At 42.7% G+C, this 18,652-nt stretch overlaps 1 protein-coding gene across 12 annotated transcripts in view; it reads left to right on the top strand.

Moving 5' to 3' along the window:
- Window positions 1–14,862, top strand: part of RHOBTB1 (Rho related BTB domain containing 1) — a 124,300-nt gene extending 109,438 nt beyond the window's left edge. For all 12 annotated transcript variants that reach the window (XM_086679795.1, XM_086679787.1, XM_086679792.1 and 9 more), the window contains 4 exons: window positions 5,764–5,914; window positions 8,976–9,064; window positions 12,055–12,160; window positions 12,682–14,862. In XM_086679795.1, the coding sequence (XP_086535921.1) occupies window positions 5,764–5,914; window positions 8,976–9,064; window positions 12,055–12,160; window positions 12,682–12,851 (516 nt within the window). In that variant the 3' untranslated portion in view covers window positions 12,852–14,862. The remainder of the gene's footprint in view (window positions 1–5,763; window positions 5,915–8,975; window positions 9,065–12,054; window positions 12,161–12,681) is intronic.
- Window positions 14,863–18,652: the final 3,790 nt, after the last annotated feature.

Raw genomic sequence — 18,652 nt, 5'->3', positions numbered from 1 at the left:
TCTTCAACTGCTTCCATGGAGGTCACCCTCTTCTTAATTTTGCTGTTATGGGGAGCCATGGTCCGCTGTTCACTTGTGGTGTGTGAGCACCTGAGTGGTACCTGCGCATCACCCTTTTATGGTCACTGCTGTCATTTGTAAAACATGATCAGCTATACTTTTTTCAAATGTCACCAAGCAAGACACTATCAAACTCACATGCAGTTGGGGCAGTCTGTCTTCCAGAAGTTCGGGGTGGTGAAAAGTTTCTTCGCTTACCCGCATCCTGGGCTCAGCTGAGCCCCCAACCAGACGACGGCCCTTGAGAAGCCACATCCTTGTGCCCCTGTTTTCTCATCTGCACCATGAGGGGTGCACTGGATGGCCCTCGACATCTCCTTGAGCTACAGCATCCCCCGAGGCACTGCCCCGACTCATCTTCTCCAAGTCTTTGTTAACTGGAGGAAGACAGTAATGGAGCAAATGGTCATTCCTCTGAACACACCGCTGTCAATGCTTAGGTCTAGTGGAAGCCACTGAGTCACTTCTCAGACGCTGGCCCTATCTCCGAATAAAAGATATTCTTAGAGCAGAGTAAGCAGTATCTTGAAACCATTCTGTGTTCATCTTTTTACAAACCCTGTTGGAAAAGAAAGAAAAATTCCATTCAAGCACTTCTAACTTTAGTCTAGAAGAGCAAGCATTTTTGTTGAGTTCTGAAAGTATTTTTTAACCATCATTTTTTTAAAGGGGGACACCCCATCAAGTTTATTGTCCTAAGAGGCTCGCTTTGCTGATCTCAGCATCTCTCCACACTTTTAAAAGAAATAGAGAAAACAAGAGCTAACTTCTCGAAAGGGGCACTCACACCAGAAATCTGAGCACTCCCACAGTGACCCGGGAGCCTGCATTTGCATCCCCAAGTAGGGAAGCAGAGTCACGGCCTCACAAGCAGGGATGGCTGGGGCAGAGGAGGTCACTAGGCCACCTCCCGCTTTCAGAACAAACTGCAGCTGCTCCTAAACCAACTCCCAGCAAAAGGCTGTCTGCTGTGGGGGGAGGAGAAATGTTAGGATTGTTCTGATGACCTCGCTAGCTGTCTGCCGGCCTTTATAAGCCCGGAGGTCTGCAGCTGTAAGTAGTGAAGTCTTTCCTGTGCCACCAAAGATGTTTCCGAGCCATGTCACTGAAACTACACCAGCGTGGTAGAGGCCGCCCAGTGAAGGGCACAGGGCTTGAATCTCAGCTCCTCCACGTATAAGCTGTGTGGCCCTGGGCATCCTCCCTCTCTGGAAAGCAGGATAATAGCCACAGTGTGGTGGTGAAGTGCAAAAGTCAACACTCGCAGATCCTCATGAGCATTAAGTAAATGGTCGCTGCCATTAGTGTTATTTTGATGTCAGTCGTGTTCATATTCTTTCACTCTCACTTCCAAGAAAATTTGGGGAAGCCACCGATTAATAAGCCTTCATCCGAATGGCACTTCACCGGCTCCAGTAATCTCCAGAGATGAAGAGCCCGGAGGCTTGCTTCCCTTATGTGTCCAGCTCACTGAAATGTGTGCTGATTGTGCGGCAGAGCACCTGCTACTGACCCAGCAGAGAACTTGATCAAGGTCAGGAACCCAGGCACAAAGAGACACTGTCAGAGCTGACCTCACAAATGCTAATCCCCTTTATCCCTTCCCAGAATGGACTGTAATCGTCTCCAGATTAAAATGGGCAGGAGAGGTGACCAAAACAAAAACTTGGCAGTGAACATGAATGCACTCGTCTATGGTTAACAGCCTCTCTTGGAGGGGGCCACCTGTTTAGCACTACCTCTTAGAAAGACTAGGTCATTTGCCACTTAGAACGATAGCTGAGGTTAATAGGTATGGATGGCTTCTACCCAGCTTAGAAGACAGAGACCATGGACCCAAGCAACAGGAGGTCTGTGCCAAATTCCTTTAGCCAGTGAATCAGGAATGCCATGAGCTGTTGACATGTGTGCCCTCATCTGCCCCTTCTCTTGATTTCCAGAGTAGACTATAATGGTTATATAGTTTGAACTCTAGTCTCAGTTTGACCTTGGGAAAGCGACCAGCCCTCTCCAAACCTGTGTCCTCATCTTTAATATGGGGATAACAAGAGAACCTTCTTCAGAGGGCAGATAAGTCATGAGAGTACATGTGTGAAACATGGAATTTGGTGCTTGGAACATATGAAAGCTCAAGAAATGTCGGTGACCATTGTCCTGGAGGATCCTTGTTAAATTCTTTCCATGAGTAATTGAAAGTCTTTGTCCCCTGAAAGCCCCAAGTTAAAAAAAACCCCAGTTCCACACTTCCTAAACCAGCCAAGTGTGGTGGACGGGTCACGGGGAGGGAGGAACATCAGTTAAATGCTCAGTAAATATTCCATGACTTGGGATCTGTCCTTTGTAGGCCACCTTTTAACTCTTTATTGTCCTGTGAAAACCTGACTTCCCAAACCTCAAAATTCAGTCTTTCTTTCTTTTTGGCATTAACAGAATTCTCATACATATCCAGAAAGGAATAAGATATACCCATTGACGTTACTTTAACATTTTTTGTCATTTAATATTTAAGAAGACATTGTATTTTACTTCTATTTTTCTCATTACTTTTAATGTAGCAGTAAGCATAATTCTCTCCCCAGAGGTGCTCAGCAAGTGGTTCATTAAAAATGCATGCCTGAATTGTAGTAAGCAATGCTCTGAATCTGGAAAACTTTCTCATCCTCTGTGAGACTGTCTCTAATTATAAGCCTAATAGTCTGAGCTGATCTTTGCAATTAAAATTTTAAACCAACGAAACTGGAATAAGAGACGTAGTTTAGGATAGCATTAGAGTCTCTTTGCTGACTCTTATTTCTTCTAAGCTATGTCCAGCAGGTAGGATGCAAAATTCTTAATTCCATTTCTTATATAGCTTCATTTATATTGTTTTTAAAGTTCTATAAAGTAGTCTCTCCATTGTTATGCAGTTAAACATAAATGTTGAAATGACAGAAACGGGCTTAAAAAAAGAAACATGAGAATGGTGTGTGTTCTAAACGTGTTTTTAGTTTGTTTTCATTTGCTCTAACGGTCCTTAACATTATTTGCCCAAAAAAAAAGCCATCACTTCAAAAAATTGTTTGCCTTATGTTACACAAGAAGGAAAAAGCAAGCCACAGATGTTGATAAATGTCAGAACACTCCAGGGGCAGCTGGGGGGCTCAGTTGGTTGAGCTTCCAACTTCGGCTCAGGTCATGATCTTGAGGCTTGTAAGTTCAAGCCCTGCATCGGGCTCTGTGCTGACAGCTTGGAGCCTGGAGCCTGCTGTGGATTCTCTGTGTCATTCTCACTCTGCCCCTCCCCCACTTACAATCTCTCTCTCTGTCTCTCTCTCTCTCTCTCTCTCTCTCTCTGTCTCAAAAATAAATAAACGTTAAAAAAAATTCTTTAATCAAATGTCAGAACACTCCAAAGACATTGAAAGTATTGGGGCAGGGCTGCTTACAGGAATCTGTCGTCTCTTGTTGCTAGAAATAATTTCTTTTCACTTAGGATGTTCATTTTGTCATGACTTAGAACACAGTCTTAACAAAAAATGCTAAGGTAATATGAATATCTTCCAAATCCAGAGTCTCCGTGAAGAAGAAAAAGCTGAAGGTTATCACCTCTTCCAAATCTCTCCCATGTAACATATGAGGAAACCGAGGGTCAGAGAGGGAGAATGATTAGTCAAAGGTCACACTCCTTTTAGTGACAAACCCCCAGGCCTTTCCCAGCCTCTTGCCCTGGCATCTAAGACGTTGTTTTCAAAATAGCAGACCTCCCCGTAGCTGAGAGAGCAGGTTTTCACAGAAAGCTCTGCGACTTTTTATATTTATGATCACTAACACTTTATCACACTTAGGACTTTGTAAAATGTACATACCTTCACTACCAAAATGGTCCAAATTTTAAAGTTTCACAACTTAACCTTCAATTATGTATAAAATTGTACTAATCCAAACACGATCTGCATAAGATAAATGCATGTGTACATAAACGTATATGTATGTAAGCATATGCACAGGTACAACTGATATTAGATTCACTGGAATAGGAATTAATTACAATACAACAGCTTCTTTATTTTAAAATCACACCAGTAACAGTGTCTACTTGCCAGGTTCTATCTACTGTAGAGGTTGCCTAGAAACTTGAAATGAAGACCTTTGTCAAATCCTTGATGGTAGTAACCCATACAGCTTATTTACCAAATCATAATTGTTTTCATTGACTGTGTCTGAAAGGGGGTGTGTGTGGAATTTTCTTACTATTTCTGGGAAGTTCTTTGGGCCTTCCCTCTGATACATAAAGAGAAAGCTCTGTCTGAAAGGACAGTCCCTGTCTGAAGTGGCTGGTGGCCATGCAGGAGAATGACATAGAAGGCTGAGATAGCTTAAATGATTCTGGAACCACAACACTAGAATGCATTGACCATGAGACCCATGTAGATTGTGGAGAGAGAGAGAAGGAGGGAGAGATTAGATGTATAATAGAGATGTAATCATCTTTCTGTGGTATATAGAGGTTTGCTAAGCACCAGAAATCAGAAGTTTATAACTGTTTATCCTTCTCAACTTAAAATCTGATTCTTAAAAACTGTTAGTGAAATACAGTACTTTATTATACTGTGAGCCAAACAAACCTTTGCTTCCTTGCCATAAAGGGTTTCTTGTACTGCACAGTGGCTCTGACCACAGACCTTAGAATTATGCTCCCTAAGTTCAAATCCCAGACACTGACTAGCTCTGTGACCTTGGATTTGGGACTTAACCTCCCTGAACCTCAATTTCCATACCTGTAAAATGGCAAAAATAATAGTCTCTTCTTCCTGGGGAGGATATAAGGATCAGAGTAGATCACAGTACCTTGTGTATAAGAAGCCTTCAATTTTTATCATTATCATTCCAGTAGCTAATACCAATGGTACTGTTCTGTACTGTGCCGGGGTCCGTCTTGTAGAGTTACTTAGAGTCTCTATGCTGCCTAGCAGTGTGCATCCTCATTGATCCATGCCTTGGTTCTCTAGTGAACTCCAGCATATATTAATATTAGCAACAACTACAGGTACTCAGGAGACAGATTAGGTAAATCCTACAAAGAAGATGCCCAACCAACTATTCCCCAGATGTCCCAGGTAAGGATTTCTCTGGGTTCTCTGAATCTACTGATACCTGATAATGTTCCGATAATTTTGAATCTATGCGGTCATGTCATAGGAAAAACAATGAAGTGTGTGTACTGTGTTAGCCGCTATCGATAGAACGTTGGAATTGAGCCAGTCACTGTGGCAACTAGGTGGTTCCTCATCCTCTGTTTTGACATCTTAGAGAGCTGGGCTCTATCGTGTGTCAGCAACAGTGTGGTTTGCAGCTCCCCCCAACACCTGTCATGTCGCTAGGAGATTTCTTTCCCCACAATAGAGTATTATAAGGTACTTGGCAAAGAGAGCCCATAATGTCATCATACATTTACAGCCCATTTGTCTGATTTATAAGTCCAAATAGCCATTTAAAAATTCCAAATCAGGCTTTGTCAGGCAGCCCCACTCTTTTGTCATCTACAAATCACACTGTTATGTGTAAAGCAGTAAATAGTGAATGACTTCTATACACAGCCTCAAAGCAAGTGTCCTGGACTTGCCAATATCAAATCGTGCAGTTGGGATATTTATAAGCAGTGTAGCCTGAAAATGTACCCACTGCTTTCTTCAGCAGAACTTAGCTTTTTAAATAATGTTTCAGGTGTATCTCCCGAACATAAACAAGATGTCAATGCAAGCGGTATTGGATTATCTTTATACCAAGCAGTTGTCACCTAACTTGGACCTGGACCCACTGGAATTAATTGCCTTGGCAAACAGATTTTGCCTGCCACACTTGGTTGCACTTGCAGGTAAGGCCGATGACTGGGGGCCATGCAGCGTGACTGTCGGGCTTGTCAAAATTACACTTAAACAAAAATAACGTTTCCAGGGAATAAAAATTAATTTTGTATCACCCAACATAGGACTGTCTTGTTCAGGGTGGTGGGAATTGATCAGATGTATCAGACAGCCCAATTCAATTCCACAAATATTTTCTTTTTTTTTTTTTTTAATTTTTTTTTTCAACATTTATTTATTTTTTTGGGACAGAGAGAGACAGAGCATGAACGGGGGAGGGGCAGAGAGAGAGGGAGACACAGAATCGGAAACAGTCTCCAGGCTCCGAGCCATCAGCCCAGAGCCTGACGCGGGGCTCGAACTCATGGACCGCGAGATCGTGACCTGGCTGAAGTCGGACGCTTAACCGACTGCGCCACCCAGGCGCCCCGTCCACAAATATTTTCTTAAGCACCTACTTTGTGCTAGGCCCTGTTGGGTGATGCAGTTATCAAGATGAGTAACGCATGATCCCTGCTCTTGAGACCGATGCTCTATGCACTCTGCCTCATTTGTGGACCATGGAATTTGAAATAAAACTATTGTGTCCATATTATCCCCATAATGTGTGCTCAGACACAGTCTCTAAGAAAGAGGCAGTAGGAGGCAGTGGCTAAGAACATAGACTACAGAGCCAGATTTCTCGGGCTCAGATCCTGACTCCACCATTTCCTGGCTAGATGACTTCACACTTAACCACTGTGTCTCCGCTTTCTCTCTCTTTGGAATGGGGACCATGTTATTCTACTGTAGAGGTGTTACGAAGATTAAGGAGTTAAGATATATATATAAAGTTCTCAGAACAGTGTCTGGCACCTAGTAAGCATTATGTAAGTGTTTTTTTTTTTTTTAAAGCTATTTTAGAAAATGTTCTGACATTGTCAAGAGCATTTTGGGAGAAAGAAAAAAGGGGGACTTGGCTTCACTTCTCAAAATCTATGTGTCATTTCTGGATTTGTTCGGCTGGTAAGCTGAAACAGGTCTAAATAGGATATATATATTCACATACCTTTTTTTTTAAATGTAAACCTTCAGCTTCATTCACTGCAGGTGTCAGTTAGCAATCTGGGTGTTTGTCACTACGTTAGCTGATGCCTGTTAATCGTGAAAGCAGAAATAGTGCCAGTTTCATACATTGGCCTGCCTGTCCCCCTCATGCGGAAAAGTGCCTGAGCATATTAGCTTCCCAGTAAATACCTGTTGAATCATTAAGTGAATGAAAATGAATGTCAGAACAAACTAACTGGTCTTATCTGCACTTGACTTTCTGGCAGTGTCTTTAGAAAAGAAAATGTATTCCTCTGGACTCCAGGTTTCTACCAGGAGATCAAAGTCCTCCTTGCCTTGCTTCTTCCCCCACTGGAAAGAAAGAAAGAGATTGTTGAAGCATTGCTATTTGACTTTTTAAAAACTATTTTTAACCAGTACACCCAGAGTGTACTTATTTTTTAAATGCTAACTCTAGTAGGCTGCAGGAAGCAGTTCCTTTTTTCAGAGGTAGAGATTCTGATCCATTTGACTATCCAGTTTTTACAAGTATTTATCCTCTGAGGATGAACTGATTTTTTTTTAAATAGTCAAAACCAATTTGGAGCCAGATGTGCTGAAGAAGGTTTGTGATTAATCTTAAAATAATGCCATTTCTGCTTAAATATTAAGTATGGTGATGAAAACATGGGACTGACTTCTCCGTGAAAGGAACTGAATCAAAGAGAGCTTCTTGGGTAAACGACAGACTTCTGTGCATCTTTCCTTTTGTTATTAAATACTATCATTACTATTATGATTAATATAGAGCTTCCTAAGAAAATTCCCTTAATCATTTATAGTGTTTGGTTAGTACAGAGTGTTTAGAACATGTTTTTTTTAAAAAAATCAGTTTGTGGCGTGAAAATGCTTTGCAAACCTACATGTTAAAGGAATGTCAAGAAATGTTGCTATTAACTTGAAATTAAAAAGTCCAATGACTTCTTTGGAAAATTTAGTCCCAAATAGTTCTTTGTCAGTCCAGCCAAGGAAGATTGTGCCAAAGAAACCATTCAAACATAGATCTCGTATTGACCAGATAGAGGCATGTTGACTAAGACGTACGTAGAGCCAGAACAGAAGGTAAGCATGATTAAGACAGTTTATTGGACTAGAAGAATAGATGCAGTGGCTAGAGATGAAAAAAGCACCTTGACATCAAGGAGCTAGAAATGGGAGCCTAGATTGTACCCACACAGGTCAATCCCAAATGCAGGTGATGGCCCGAAACAGAGGCAAAGACAGTTCAGTCTCAGAGCCACTATTCCAATTCAGCTTCCAAGCCTTGGACGCAGCTCCCAGGCTTAAGTGGCTCTCCCAACCATATTTTTGTTACCTCTGGGTGAAGGTCTCCCCAGTCTTTAGACTCTAAGAAGCTGAGCAATAAAGATGTCACCCATCTTCAGCTGTTGAGACAGACATAGGCATTCAAATTTTTAATTCCCCATATGGATCCATTCCTCTGATACTCAGTCCCTCCACTGTCAGAGACTGTTGAGAATTGGAGTGATAGGAGTGGAGAAACTGTGAAACAGGAAGATAGCAGAGAGTCTAGAGGATTCTATGAAGGCGCTGGATTCTCCAGAGCAGAACTATCCGATAGAACTTTCTGCAGGGATGGAAATGTTCTGCATCTGTGTTGCCCAATATACATGTGGCTATTGAGCACTTCAGTGTGACTGAGGGTGTGAATTTTTAATTTTAGTTAATTTTAATTTAAGTTGAACTTGTCTCATGTGGCCAGTAGTTACCATACTGGACAGCAAAAAGGTCTGGAGGACTCTGGCTATTTCAGAAGAGCAAACGAGTGTCCCACAGTTGTTGGTACAGTGGCTGGAGACCAGAATTCCCCATGCTGACAGGCCACCCTGAGCTGAGTTTAGATGGCTACCAGAGCTGTGTCCCATACTTCCTCTCCAGTTAGGTGGTCCCAGACCAGACCTTCTAGGCGAGATGTCTGGCTTACAGGGTGTGGTTCAACTTTCTCCCGTTCTGTCTCTTCCCCAGAGCAGTATGCTGTTCAGGAGCTGACGAAGGCCGCAATGAGCGGCGTGGGCATCGACGGGGAAGTGCTCTCTTATTTGGAACTGGCCCAGGTCTGTAACAGTTTGCCTTTCACCTTTTCAGTGTGTTCAACCAGTTCATTTAATGCTGATAAAACATTCCGCTGTTGCATCTGTCTAAATAAAGATGTCACCACTGAGTCACAGAGGGCCCTGTGTACACTGAGAAGATCTGAGAGTTTCACGTTTCATGCACCATTCACCCTGCTGGGCTTCGTTTGAGAAAACAACAAGGACCCTACCCCACGCCAGCCCCATTGTCCCCCGAGGCACCAGCTTCACATGTGGGAGAACAACGTGGGGCATGATAGGGGAAGGTTTTGTCTCTCCTTGTTTGAATTCTTGGACACATATTGGCCAAGATCAGACAGTTTCTAGAACTCCACGAAGCCCTGTAATGCCCTACATCTTACTGCAGCTCTCCTGGGGTTTTCCAAAATCAGTATTTGTTAATATCAATATTGTGATTCCATAATCCCAGTACACACTTGCACTCTTCCAGCAAGGACCCAAGATCCAGCTCCAGCTTTGTCATGCATAACTTACTCAAGGCACAAAGCTAAACTCTGCCTCAGTTTCCTTATCATCCTGTCAACCTTACAGATTATTTTGAGAATCAAGTGGGAAAGAATGTCCAAGAAAGAGCAGTGAAGAGTAGAAGCCCTCTCACAATACAAGGCACCCATGCGGGATGCTTACTCCCTGGCATAGACTTCACTGACAATGAGTTTACGGAGGAACTAAGAAAAAATTCTTCAGTCCTTTGTTCAGCCCACTGGCTTTGGTTTTCGCTCCCTTTCTGTGTTAGGGTGGTGGTTTACTAAGTCTTAGATCCTTCTCAGTTAAGGGAGAGGAAGTGGTTTCAGGGAGAAGGGGGGAGGAAGTAGCAGGCCAAGATGGCTGGGATTCCCAAGGGGAAAAGGCAGAAGAGGACTTTACAGCAACCTGCTCATTGTAACTTACCATGCAACAAGTATTTTTATTTTCTCCCCACATATCAGACACCACCCTAGACAAAAGGACATGTGGCTACAAATGGTATGGGGCAATCATAGGCAGTGAGAGAAATAGAAGCATGAATTACTAAAATCCAATGGGAAACACAGCCTAGTAGAGGTTACAATTAAAACCAAGAACAGACATCTGTTGCAGTAGGATTAGCAAGCTCCCATCAAAACCAGGGGTGCCTGGGTGGCTCAGTAGGCCAGGGGTCAACCTCGGCTCAGGTCATGACCTCATGGTTTGTGGGTTGGAGCCCCGCATCAAGGTCTGTGCTGACAGCTCAGAGCCTGGATCCTGCTTCGGATTCTGTGTCTTACCCTCTCTCTGCCTCTCCCCTGCTCACGCTCTGTCTCTCTGTCTCTCAAAAATAAAATGTTAAAAAAATTTTTTTTTAACTGGTTGTCCATACTTGGAATCTGAGGTCTTTTGAAACAGGTCTGGAGCATAGTTTACAACTTGTGCTCTCTCCGGTAAATACTCCTCCTGGAGGAAAATGAAATGACCCAGAATTCCATATAGGGCGAGGCCACTTGAGGTAATGATTTGCAGTTGTGTTGATTTGCTCTGTGTCCCTGCCCTGACACGCGTTGGCAGGAAGAGTTGAGGATGGCGTCTTCCATATCTTAGCTCATTCATTAGACCCTAGCCTAGTGGCATGCTGGGTTTGTTTCACAATGAGCCTGGGGACAGGTGAGACCCTGATCTGTTGTTGCATTTTCCAGTTTCCATGGTGTAAATCCCCCCACCTTAACAACGTGAAATTGCTGAACTCAGAGTAGGGAAGAAATAGGCACAACTGACTCCCTTGGGCGGGTGCAGGCCAACTCCAGGACACCAGTGCCCTAATCTTACTTTCCGAAAGAAACCTGATATCAGGAGAAGTTGGAAGCATCAGCCAAAATTGTCTATAATGTTGGGGTTGCAATTCTCAGAATTTCTTGAGTTATTTTCTGAGGACTTCGCCTTTCTTCTGGGCCTTTGTTCACGGTAGAGACGTGGGTAGAGAGGAAGCACCCTGTCACTTTCGGGGCTTCACCCAATCAAAGAAACCTCAGGACCAACAAACTGAATGGATGTCTGAGAAAGACGTTGACAGAGTGTGGGGTGTGGAGTAGACCTGCCAAATTTGGGGAGAAATGGGGAGGTGACTGTCGATCTTTGAGCACAAAGTCTGTTCTGATCACAGCTCCCTCAGCTGCTACCTCCCCAGGCACCTGCTCAGAAAGGAGATGCTGTGAGTGTCGACTCCCTGCCACCCTGCCCACACCACCCCCTCTTCTCAGGTAACCAAAGGACAGGTATAGGACAGTTACACATTCTGCAGTCTCCTCTTTCAGATCTTCGGCCCCAGCAAGTTGAGCTCTGACCTGCGACACAGAGTGCTCCATGGCCTAGGCTTCCCTAAACAGAGTTGGTGTCCCTGCTCCACTGCTGGCTGGCACCTTCCTGAGGCCACGGTCATTTCTCACGAGTGGGCCAGCGATGGGGGAGGCTGGGAGATAAGGCGCGCTCTCAGCTCCTGATCTGGCATGATGATTATTTTCGGTGCGCCTATCACAGGGGCAAGGAAGGGGTGTGCCAAACACTATATTTGGCTGGCGTTGGAACCATGGCCAAAGTCAAAACGTTGTAGTCAAAACAAGAGGTTTAAGGGCGCCTGGGTGGCGCAGTCGGTTAAGCGTCCGACTTCAGCCAGGTCACGATCTCGCGGTCCGGGAGTTCGAGCCCCGCGTCAGGCTCTGGGCTGATGGCTCAGAGCCTGGAGCCTGTTTCCGATTCTGTGTCTCCCTCTCTCTCTGCCCCTCCCCCGTTCATGCTCTGTCTCTCTCTGTCCCAAAAATAAATAAACGTTCAAAAAAAGAAAATTTTAAAAAATAAAAATAAAAAAAACAAGAGGTTTACTGAATTAGTCACACAGGCCCTTTATCTCTTTCACCCCTCTCATGGCTTCCTATTCTTTGTGGCCCCACTTTAGAAAGCAGAGTCTGACCCCCCCCCCCTTTTTGGTCACTTCCCTGTAGTTCCACAACGCCCACCAGTTGGCCGCCTGGTGTTTGCACCACATCTGCACCAACTACAACAGCGTTTGTTCCAAGTTCCGCAAGGAAATCAAATCGAAATCTGCAGGTGAGACTGTGGGTCCCTATGTGTCCAGCTCTCATCGCCTCCAACCGAAGCATTTACCTCTGTGCCCTTGGGAAGGTCCATGAGCAGCAGGCAGCTCATGGAGAATTCCTTGTGACTGGCTGGCAGTCACATGCATGTGATGTGACACAAGGACTTGTGGGTTGGGAATTCTCTTTGAAGAACTTCATCCTTGAGGGATTTGGGTGGAGTGGGGATCGGGGTTCCCTGCTGCACAGCCTGCCGAGGTTGTTGCTCGTCCTTGTCTAGGGGGGCATGCCTAGGGCCAAGCCTACACTCTGAAGTCAGGCGGTCCTGGGTTCAGGTTCTCTGTGCCCGGCTACTTCAGGCAAGTGATGGTAACTCTCAAAACTTGCCTGTCACTATCTGCAAATGGTCCTACACACCGGGCTGTTGAGAGAATACATAAGAGAGCATGTATGAGAAGCATTAGGCACAGAACCTAGAATATAGAAGCATTCAATGAACCAAGAGTATTATCATCTTCATCTTTCCTTCATCAGACAACCAGGAATACTTTGAGCGGCACCGCTGGCCCCCTGTGTGGTACCTGAAGGAAGAAGACCACTACCAGCGCGTGAAAAGGGAACGAGAGAAGGAAGACATTGCACTAAATAAACATCACTCGAGACGGAAGTGGTGCTTCTGGAATTCATCTCCAGCAGTCGCCTGAGGAGGAAAAGAAACAAAAATCAGTAATCTGACACACACTTTTAAAAGCACTACTGTAAAATTAGTCCTATTATTAGAGATAAGTCGTAGTTCAGGTTTCAGGCACTGATCTTCCTCCACTTTTGTGCATTTATCTTTGTTGGGATCAAAGCACAAGCCTCCCCATCAATGAGCCTGGACAAAAAGGGAAGTTGACGCTCACTGCATTCCTTAAACCTATATGTATATTTTTTGTTAGAAGGCTTAATAAACTTTAGTCCGTTATTCCGTTTGTTTTTATACAAAGGAAAAAAAATCCAGCTTTCATGTTTCAAATTCCAAATTGGAAAATATTTTTATATGGTCTCTTGTATTTTGTTGAACTGAAAATACTATGTATTACTTTATTTTACAGGCCACAAATTAACCATGAAGTCACCCTGTGATTCTCTGCCCACATGACCACCAAGCATTATTACATAATTAGAGGGTTATCCTCTCGTTGTAAAGTAAAGGGTTGGAATGAAATTCCCCCAAGCGCAAGTTAGAGAGTGTTTAATCTTTGTTCTGCTGAATAACATTGGTATAATTACCAAGTCAACTCCAAGAATGTGTATTTGCAATATTTGCCGTGTAAGTGCTAGTAATTATATGGTTATATGTGCCATGTAAAATACAGTGATATCAAATCTTCTGTTGTTTAAAATGTCCAGATTCAAGAGGATAATCTTTATAATCATTAGAAGGGCTTATTAAATCCCAGCATTATCCAGGGCAAACCCACCAGTGGACCTGAATACAAAAGATACCATAAGAGTGTTGGTGTTTGGATTGCTGTGTTCGGGTTTGTGTCACGCAGTATTCCTTGATCTTGCCATGCTTCTGCATGCAGATTCTCTAATGACTTGAATCGAGATGGGCGAGGGAAAGATCTCCAGACTTTGTCCCATCGTCTTTCCAACCGAAACAGGCTTCCTCAGGTCTCTCACCTGCAGCCAACTTCACTTTGTAAGACATGCATTTTTAACTCTTCCCAGGGAAAATTCATGCCACTGTAGAAGTAGGCTGAGGCAGACCACCCACCCCTACTGAGATTCAGCGGGGCCTATGAAAGCGCAAAGCTGGAGGCTGGGTCGTCTGTGGTCCCTGCATTCTCCAACGCAGACAGGAATCTTATTCCAAGAGTCTAGGAAATGGTGCTATCGTGAGTTAGTCCTGACCCTTTGTCATTCTGAGTTTTCAGTGTTAAAATAGAAAGCATTGAGCAGGGGAGCTTTATAGAAGCAGTCAGTCATTGCTTCTCTGTACATTAAAACGTTACAGCACTCATACAGAGCATTTTAAGGCGACAGCTCCATACTTGCCATGGGATGTTGTATGGCGGGGGCTAGGGCTTATTTTGTTGGGAGGTCAACTTACTGATGCTAAAGGCTGTTGATTTTTTTTCTAGTTGTCGGAAGTTAGAAGAGAGTTGAGTCTAAACCCAGTGTTGACAACCATATGCATTTGAAAATCTATCCAGATTATGGATGGACATTTATTTACTGGCAGTGGATACACACCAGAAACAAGAGTTTGGAGAGGCCCAGAAATGCATCACCCTCTCATGACAAAGGAGAGGGCACTAGAGTAGAGATGGATGGTTGTAAATGCTTTTACTTTAACTTTTGGTCAGTGGGGCTGTAAAGCATTAACAGAAGGAGAAAGGAGACAGAATGAGAGGATAAATGTCAAGACTCAGGACGATTTGACATATATCCCACCATAAAATGGCAACAGTTGAGTTTTTAGTGAATGGTCAGAGTTGAATTTATACAACCAAAGCTCCCATGTGATTGTAATCTTGCCAAAATATAATGGACATGTAAATGAACCTGGGGAATAAGCAATAATATCCACTAGTGTTTGTCATCAGCTACTGTAACCAAGTGGCTGGTTCATTTGGTTGATGCTGATTATGGCCTTTAACCATGGTGGTTTGTTTTCGTGTTTTTTATTTCACAAAAAGCCAATAAAACTGTTTAGCTATAAAATGCCTCCTTTTTGTTTTTAAGGACTACCAAAATATCATGTGTATAATTTTAATAGCATTAAAAAAAAAAAAGTCAAAATGATAAAGGTGCTGGGCCATGGGGGCTGTGTGTGCTTCCATAACAAGGCATGTTAATGACTGTCATCTTTTTGGTATTGCCAGCAGACAATCAAATGCCAAATGAGGGATCTGGCTCTTTGTCCTTGGATAATACAGTTATGTCACTAGACATGACCGAGCATTGGAAAAAGCAGAAATGGTGTGGGGGCTCCTGGGTGGCTCAGTCAGTTAAGCGTCCAACTCCTGATTTCAGCTCAGATCATGATCTCGTGTTTTGTGAGATCAAGCCCCACATTGGGCTCTGTACTGACAGCCAGAGCCTGCTTGGGATTCTCTCTCTCTCTCCCTCTCTCTGCCCCTCCCCAGCTGGTGCTCTCTCTGTCTCTCTCAAAATAAATAAATAAACGTAAAGAAAAAAAGAAATGGTGTCTCTACCCTAATGAATTTATTATAGTCTGGGTTTGGACAATTCTTCCAGCAATTAAGTGAAAGGTTGCATTTTGGTCTTATGAAGATCAATATTTTCTTTAGAAGCAAATCTAAGAAAGACTATGGGAAAATATGTAAACAATTTCTATACTTCTAGTTAGTATAATGTCTACCCAAACTCAGAGGAAAGAAGGGTCTCCAATGAGATCTCATAACAGCACTCTTCTGAGTGGCATATCTCCTATAACTCCATGGAAAGGAGTTGACAACTATACAAAATAACTGCAGAGAAAAGACAGTGAGATTTCCAACACCTTCCCACACCTTTCAAAGGTGGGTAGTCCATATCATGACACCATTTACATAATATATACCAATGAAGTCCTACCTATAGGAAGCACTGATCTAAGTTTGTCCCAGAGGAATGCCTGGCAAATCATCGAAGATTTCAACATCGGCATTATAATACCCACAAATCCTACTGGTTCAGAAGTAACTCAAGTATTTTCTTTATGGACATTCAAAGGCAAGAATTCAGTGTTGCTAGGATTTTTTTTTCACATTTGTTTCCATTGTATGGTATATCAGTTATCAAAATTCAGTTTTCATCACTGTGACATTGACTTCTACTAGTCAGAGGAAAAAATAAAATGAATCCTGAGTTTCAAAACTATTTTATGAGTATAGCATTTCTGAAATGAATGCCTTTCTGCAAGCTAAAGATTTACCAGGCTATTTCTTTTCTTTTTATGATTTAAATCGAAGTTAGTTAACATATAGTGTAATAATGATTTCAGGAGTAGAATTTAGTGATTCATCACTTACATAGAACACCTAGTGCTCATCCCAAAAAGTGTCCTTAATTCCCATCAACCCATTTAACCCTTCCCCCCCCACCCATCTCCCTTCTAGCAACCCTCAGTTTGTTCTCTGTATTTAAGAGTCTTTTATGGTTTGCCTCCCTCTCTGTTTTCATCTTATTTTTCCTTCCCTTCCCCTATGTTCATCTGTTGTGTTTCTTAAATTCCACATACGAGTGAAATTATATGATATTTGTCTTTCTCTGACTTATTTGGCTTTTTTTTTTAGAGCATAATATACTCTAGTTCCATCCACGTTGTTGCAAATGGCAAGATTTCATTCTTTTTGATCGCTGAGTAATATTCCATTGTATATATAAACCACATCTTCTTTATCCATTTATCAGTCAGTAGACATTTGGGCTCTTTCCATACTTTGGCTATTGTCGATAGCACTGCTATAAACATTGGGGGGCGTGTGCCCCTTCAAATCAGCATTTTTGTATCCTTTGGATAAATACCTACTAATGCAATTGCTGGGTCATAGGGTGACTCTATTTTTAACTTTTTGAGGAACCTCCATACTGTTCTCCACAGTGGCTGCACCAGTTTGCATTCCCACCAAGAGTGCAAAAGTGTTCCCTTTCTCCACCTCTTCACCAACATCTATTGTTTCCTGAGTTAATTTTGGCCATCAGGCTTCTTCTTGAATTGGGCATTTCTTTAATCCAATACTCTAATTGGATGCTAGTGGACAAGTAGCAATAACTCCTCTTATCTAGAAGAATGTGACTATTGCCTATACAGAGAAGGGGCACCTGGGTGGCTCAGTCAGTTAAGCATCCGATTCTTGATTTTGGCTCATGTCATGATCTCATAGTTTGTGATTTCAAGCCCCGAGTCAGACTCCATGCTGACAATGCAGAGCCTGCTTGGGATTCTCTCCCTCCCTCGCTCTCTGCCCTTCCCGCACTCACTCACACTCTCTCAACAAAAAAAAAAAAAAAAAAAAAAAAGATCTAGAGTTAAAAGTTAACCAAGGAGAATGTGTTTCTGTTATATGTGTAATGAAGAAGCAGCTCAACAAAGCAAACAAACAAACAAAATGCTAAAGATAATTTTAAAAAAGAAAGAAAAAAAGAAAAACGGAGAAGAAGCACTGACCAAAGCCACACTGCAAAGTTGCAGTAAGCACTCTGAGACACAGATGTACTCTGTTTCAAAATGCCAAGTTTTGAGATTACTCCATATCTTATGGCTGAATTTATTTTCGGATGAAGACTTTGCTTTCTTGAATTTCCAGTTAGAAGGCAGGTGATGTATGCAACATGTAAAGACACTGGTGTGGCAACACTGGTGACTTGTAAATGCAATGCTTCTGGAAAGCTGTTCTGTTCCCTCTGGCTGGACTTGAAAACTCTATCTTGTGCCTTTAAATTGTATATGTTTACTTAAACAATTTAGATTCATGGTTTTTCACTGGGTTCATGTGTAGGTGCCTCATAAGTTAGGTATTACCTGACTACCGTCTACAAAATATGGGAATAATTTAGGAGCAGTAACTCTTGGGTAGAAACCAACCACATAGTTGCACATCCACAGGCATGAAAGTGGTAGAAACAATGATAGGAGACATGAAGTGACTTGTCAGCAATCACTCCTATTGCTCACAAAAATTTCTAGGAACACAACGTCTCAGTTACAAAATATCCAGTAGAATGTAGATGAAATGGGTAATATGCAAATGCGGCCCCATGCAAGGAGTATTTGAATCCTTTAAGTCTGAACACATTCTCAATCCAAAGACGAGAATGGTTAGATTTTTGCAGGCAATCATTGAGGAAAGAACTTGATTCCCTTTTCTCTCTCTGCTTGGATGCCCACGGTGAAAATAAAGGAAACTTCATTTAAAACGAAGTCAGGAAGCTCTGAAGGGGGTGCTCTCACACATGTACCACTCCGCAGCCTGCATAAACAGCAGAAAGAAGAATTATCTTGACAAGAGAGGCATTTTTCACATAAGAATTTCATCTCCTGTTTTTAAGAAAAACAAGGAAGATCCCTCCCTGCCCCAGCAACAGCGCACTAACCTCCTACCTGCAGCCAATGAGAAACACTACAACCTTAAACTCTTGTTCTTCTCCAATGAACTGCTGTTTAAACAGCGGCCTTCAATTTCCTCCTAAAACCTAATAAAAGCTGACCTTCCCTTTGCCTGTGGTTCATCATAGCTTGCATGTTCTGAACTGCAACTCCACCGCTGTTCCTGAATAAACTCATTTTGCTAGGAAGTAACTGGCTATTTTATTTTTTAAGATTGACACAACCAAAGTTTGGGCATTTTATTATTATTATTATTATTATTATATTATTCCCTCCCAGACTAATAAAAAGAAACATCCTTTTGCTTTGATGATTCATGGTGGTTCCGATCAGAGTGGGTATCTACCCAGGGGATAAGCTTTTGTGTGAAAAGATACACAACCTCCCTAAGCTTTAGTC

This window comes from Puma concolor, chromosome D2, assembly GCF_028749965.1.
Source record: "Puma concolor isolate L17-30 chromosome D2, mPumCon1.1.hap2, whole genome shotgun sequence".
Classification (NCBI taxonomy): domain Eukaryota; kingdom Metazoa; phylum Chordata; class Mammalia; order Carnivora; family Felidae; genus Puma; species Puma concolor.
The sequence above is the reverse complement of the archived record's forward strand: the minus strand, read 5'-3'. Positions and strand labels throughout refer to the sequence as shown.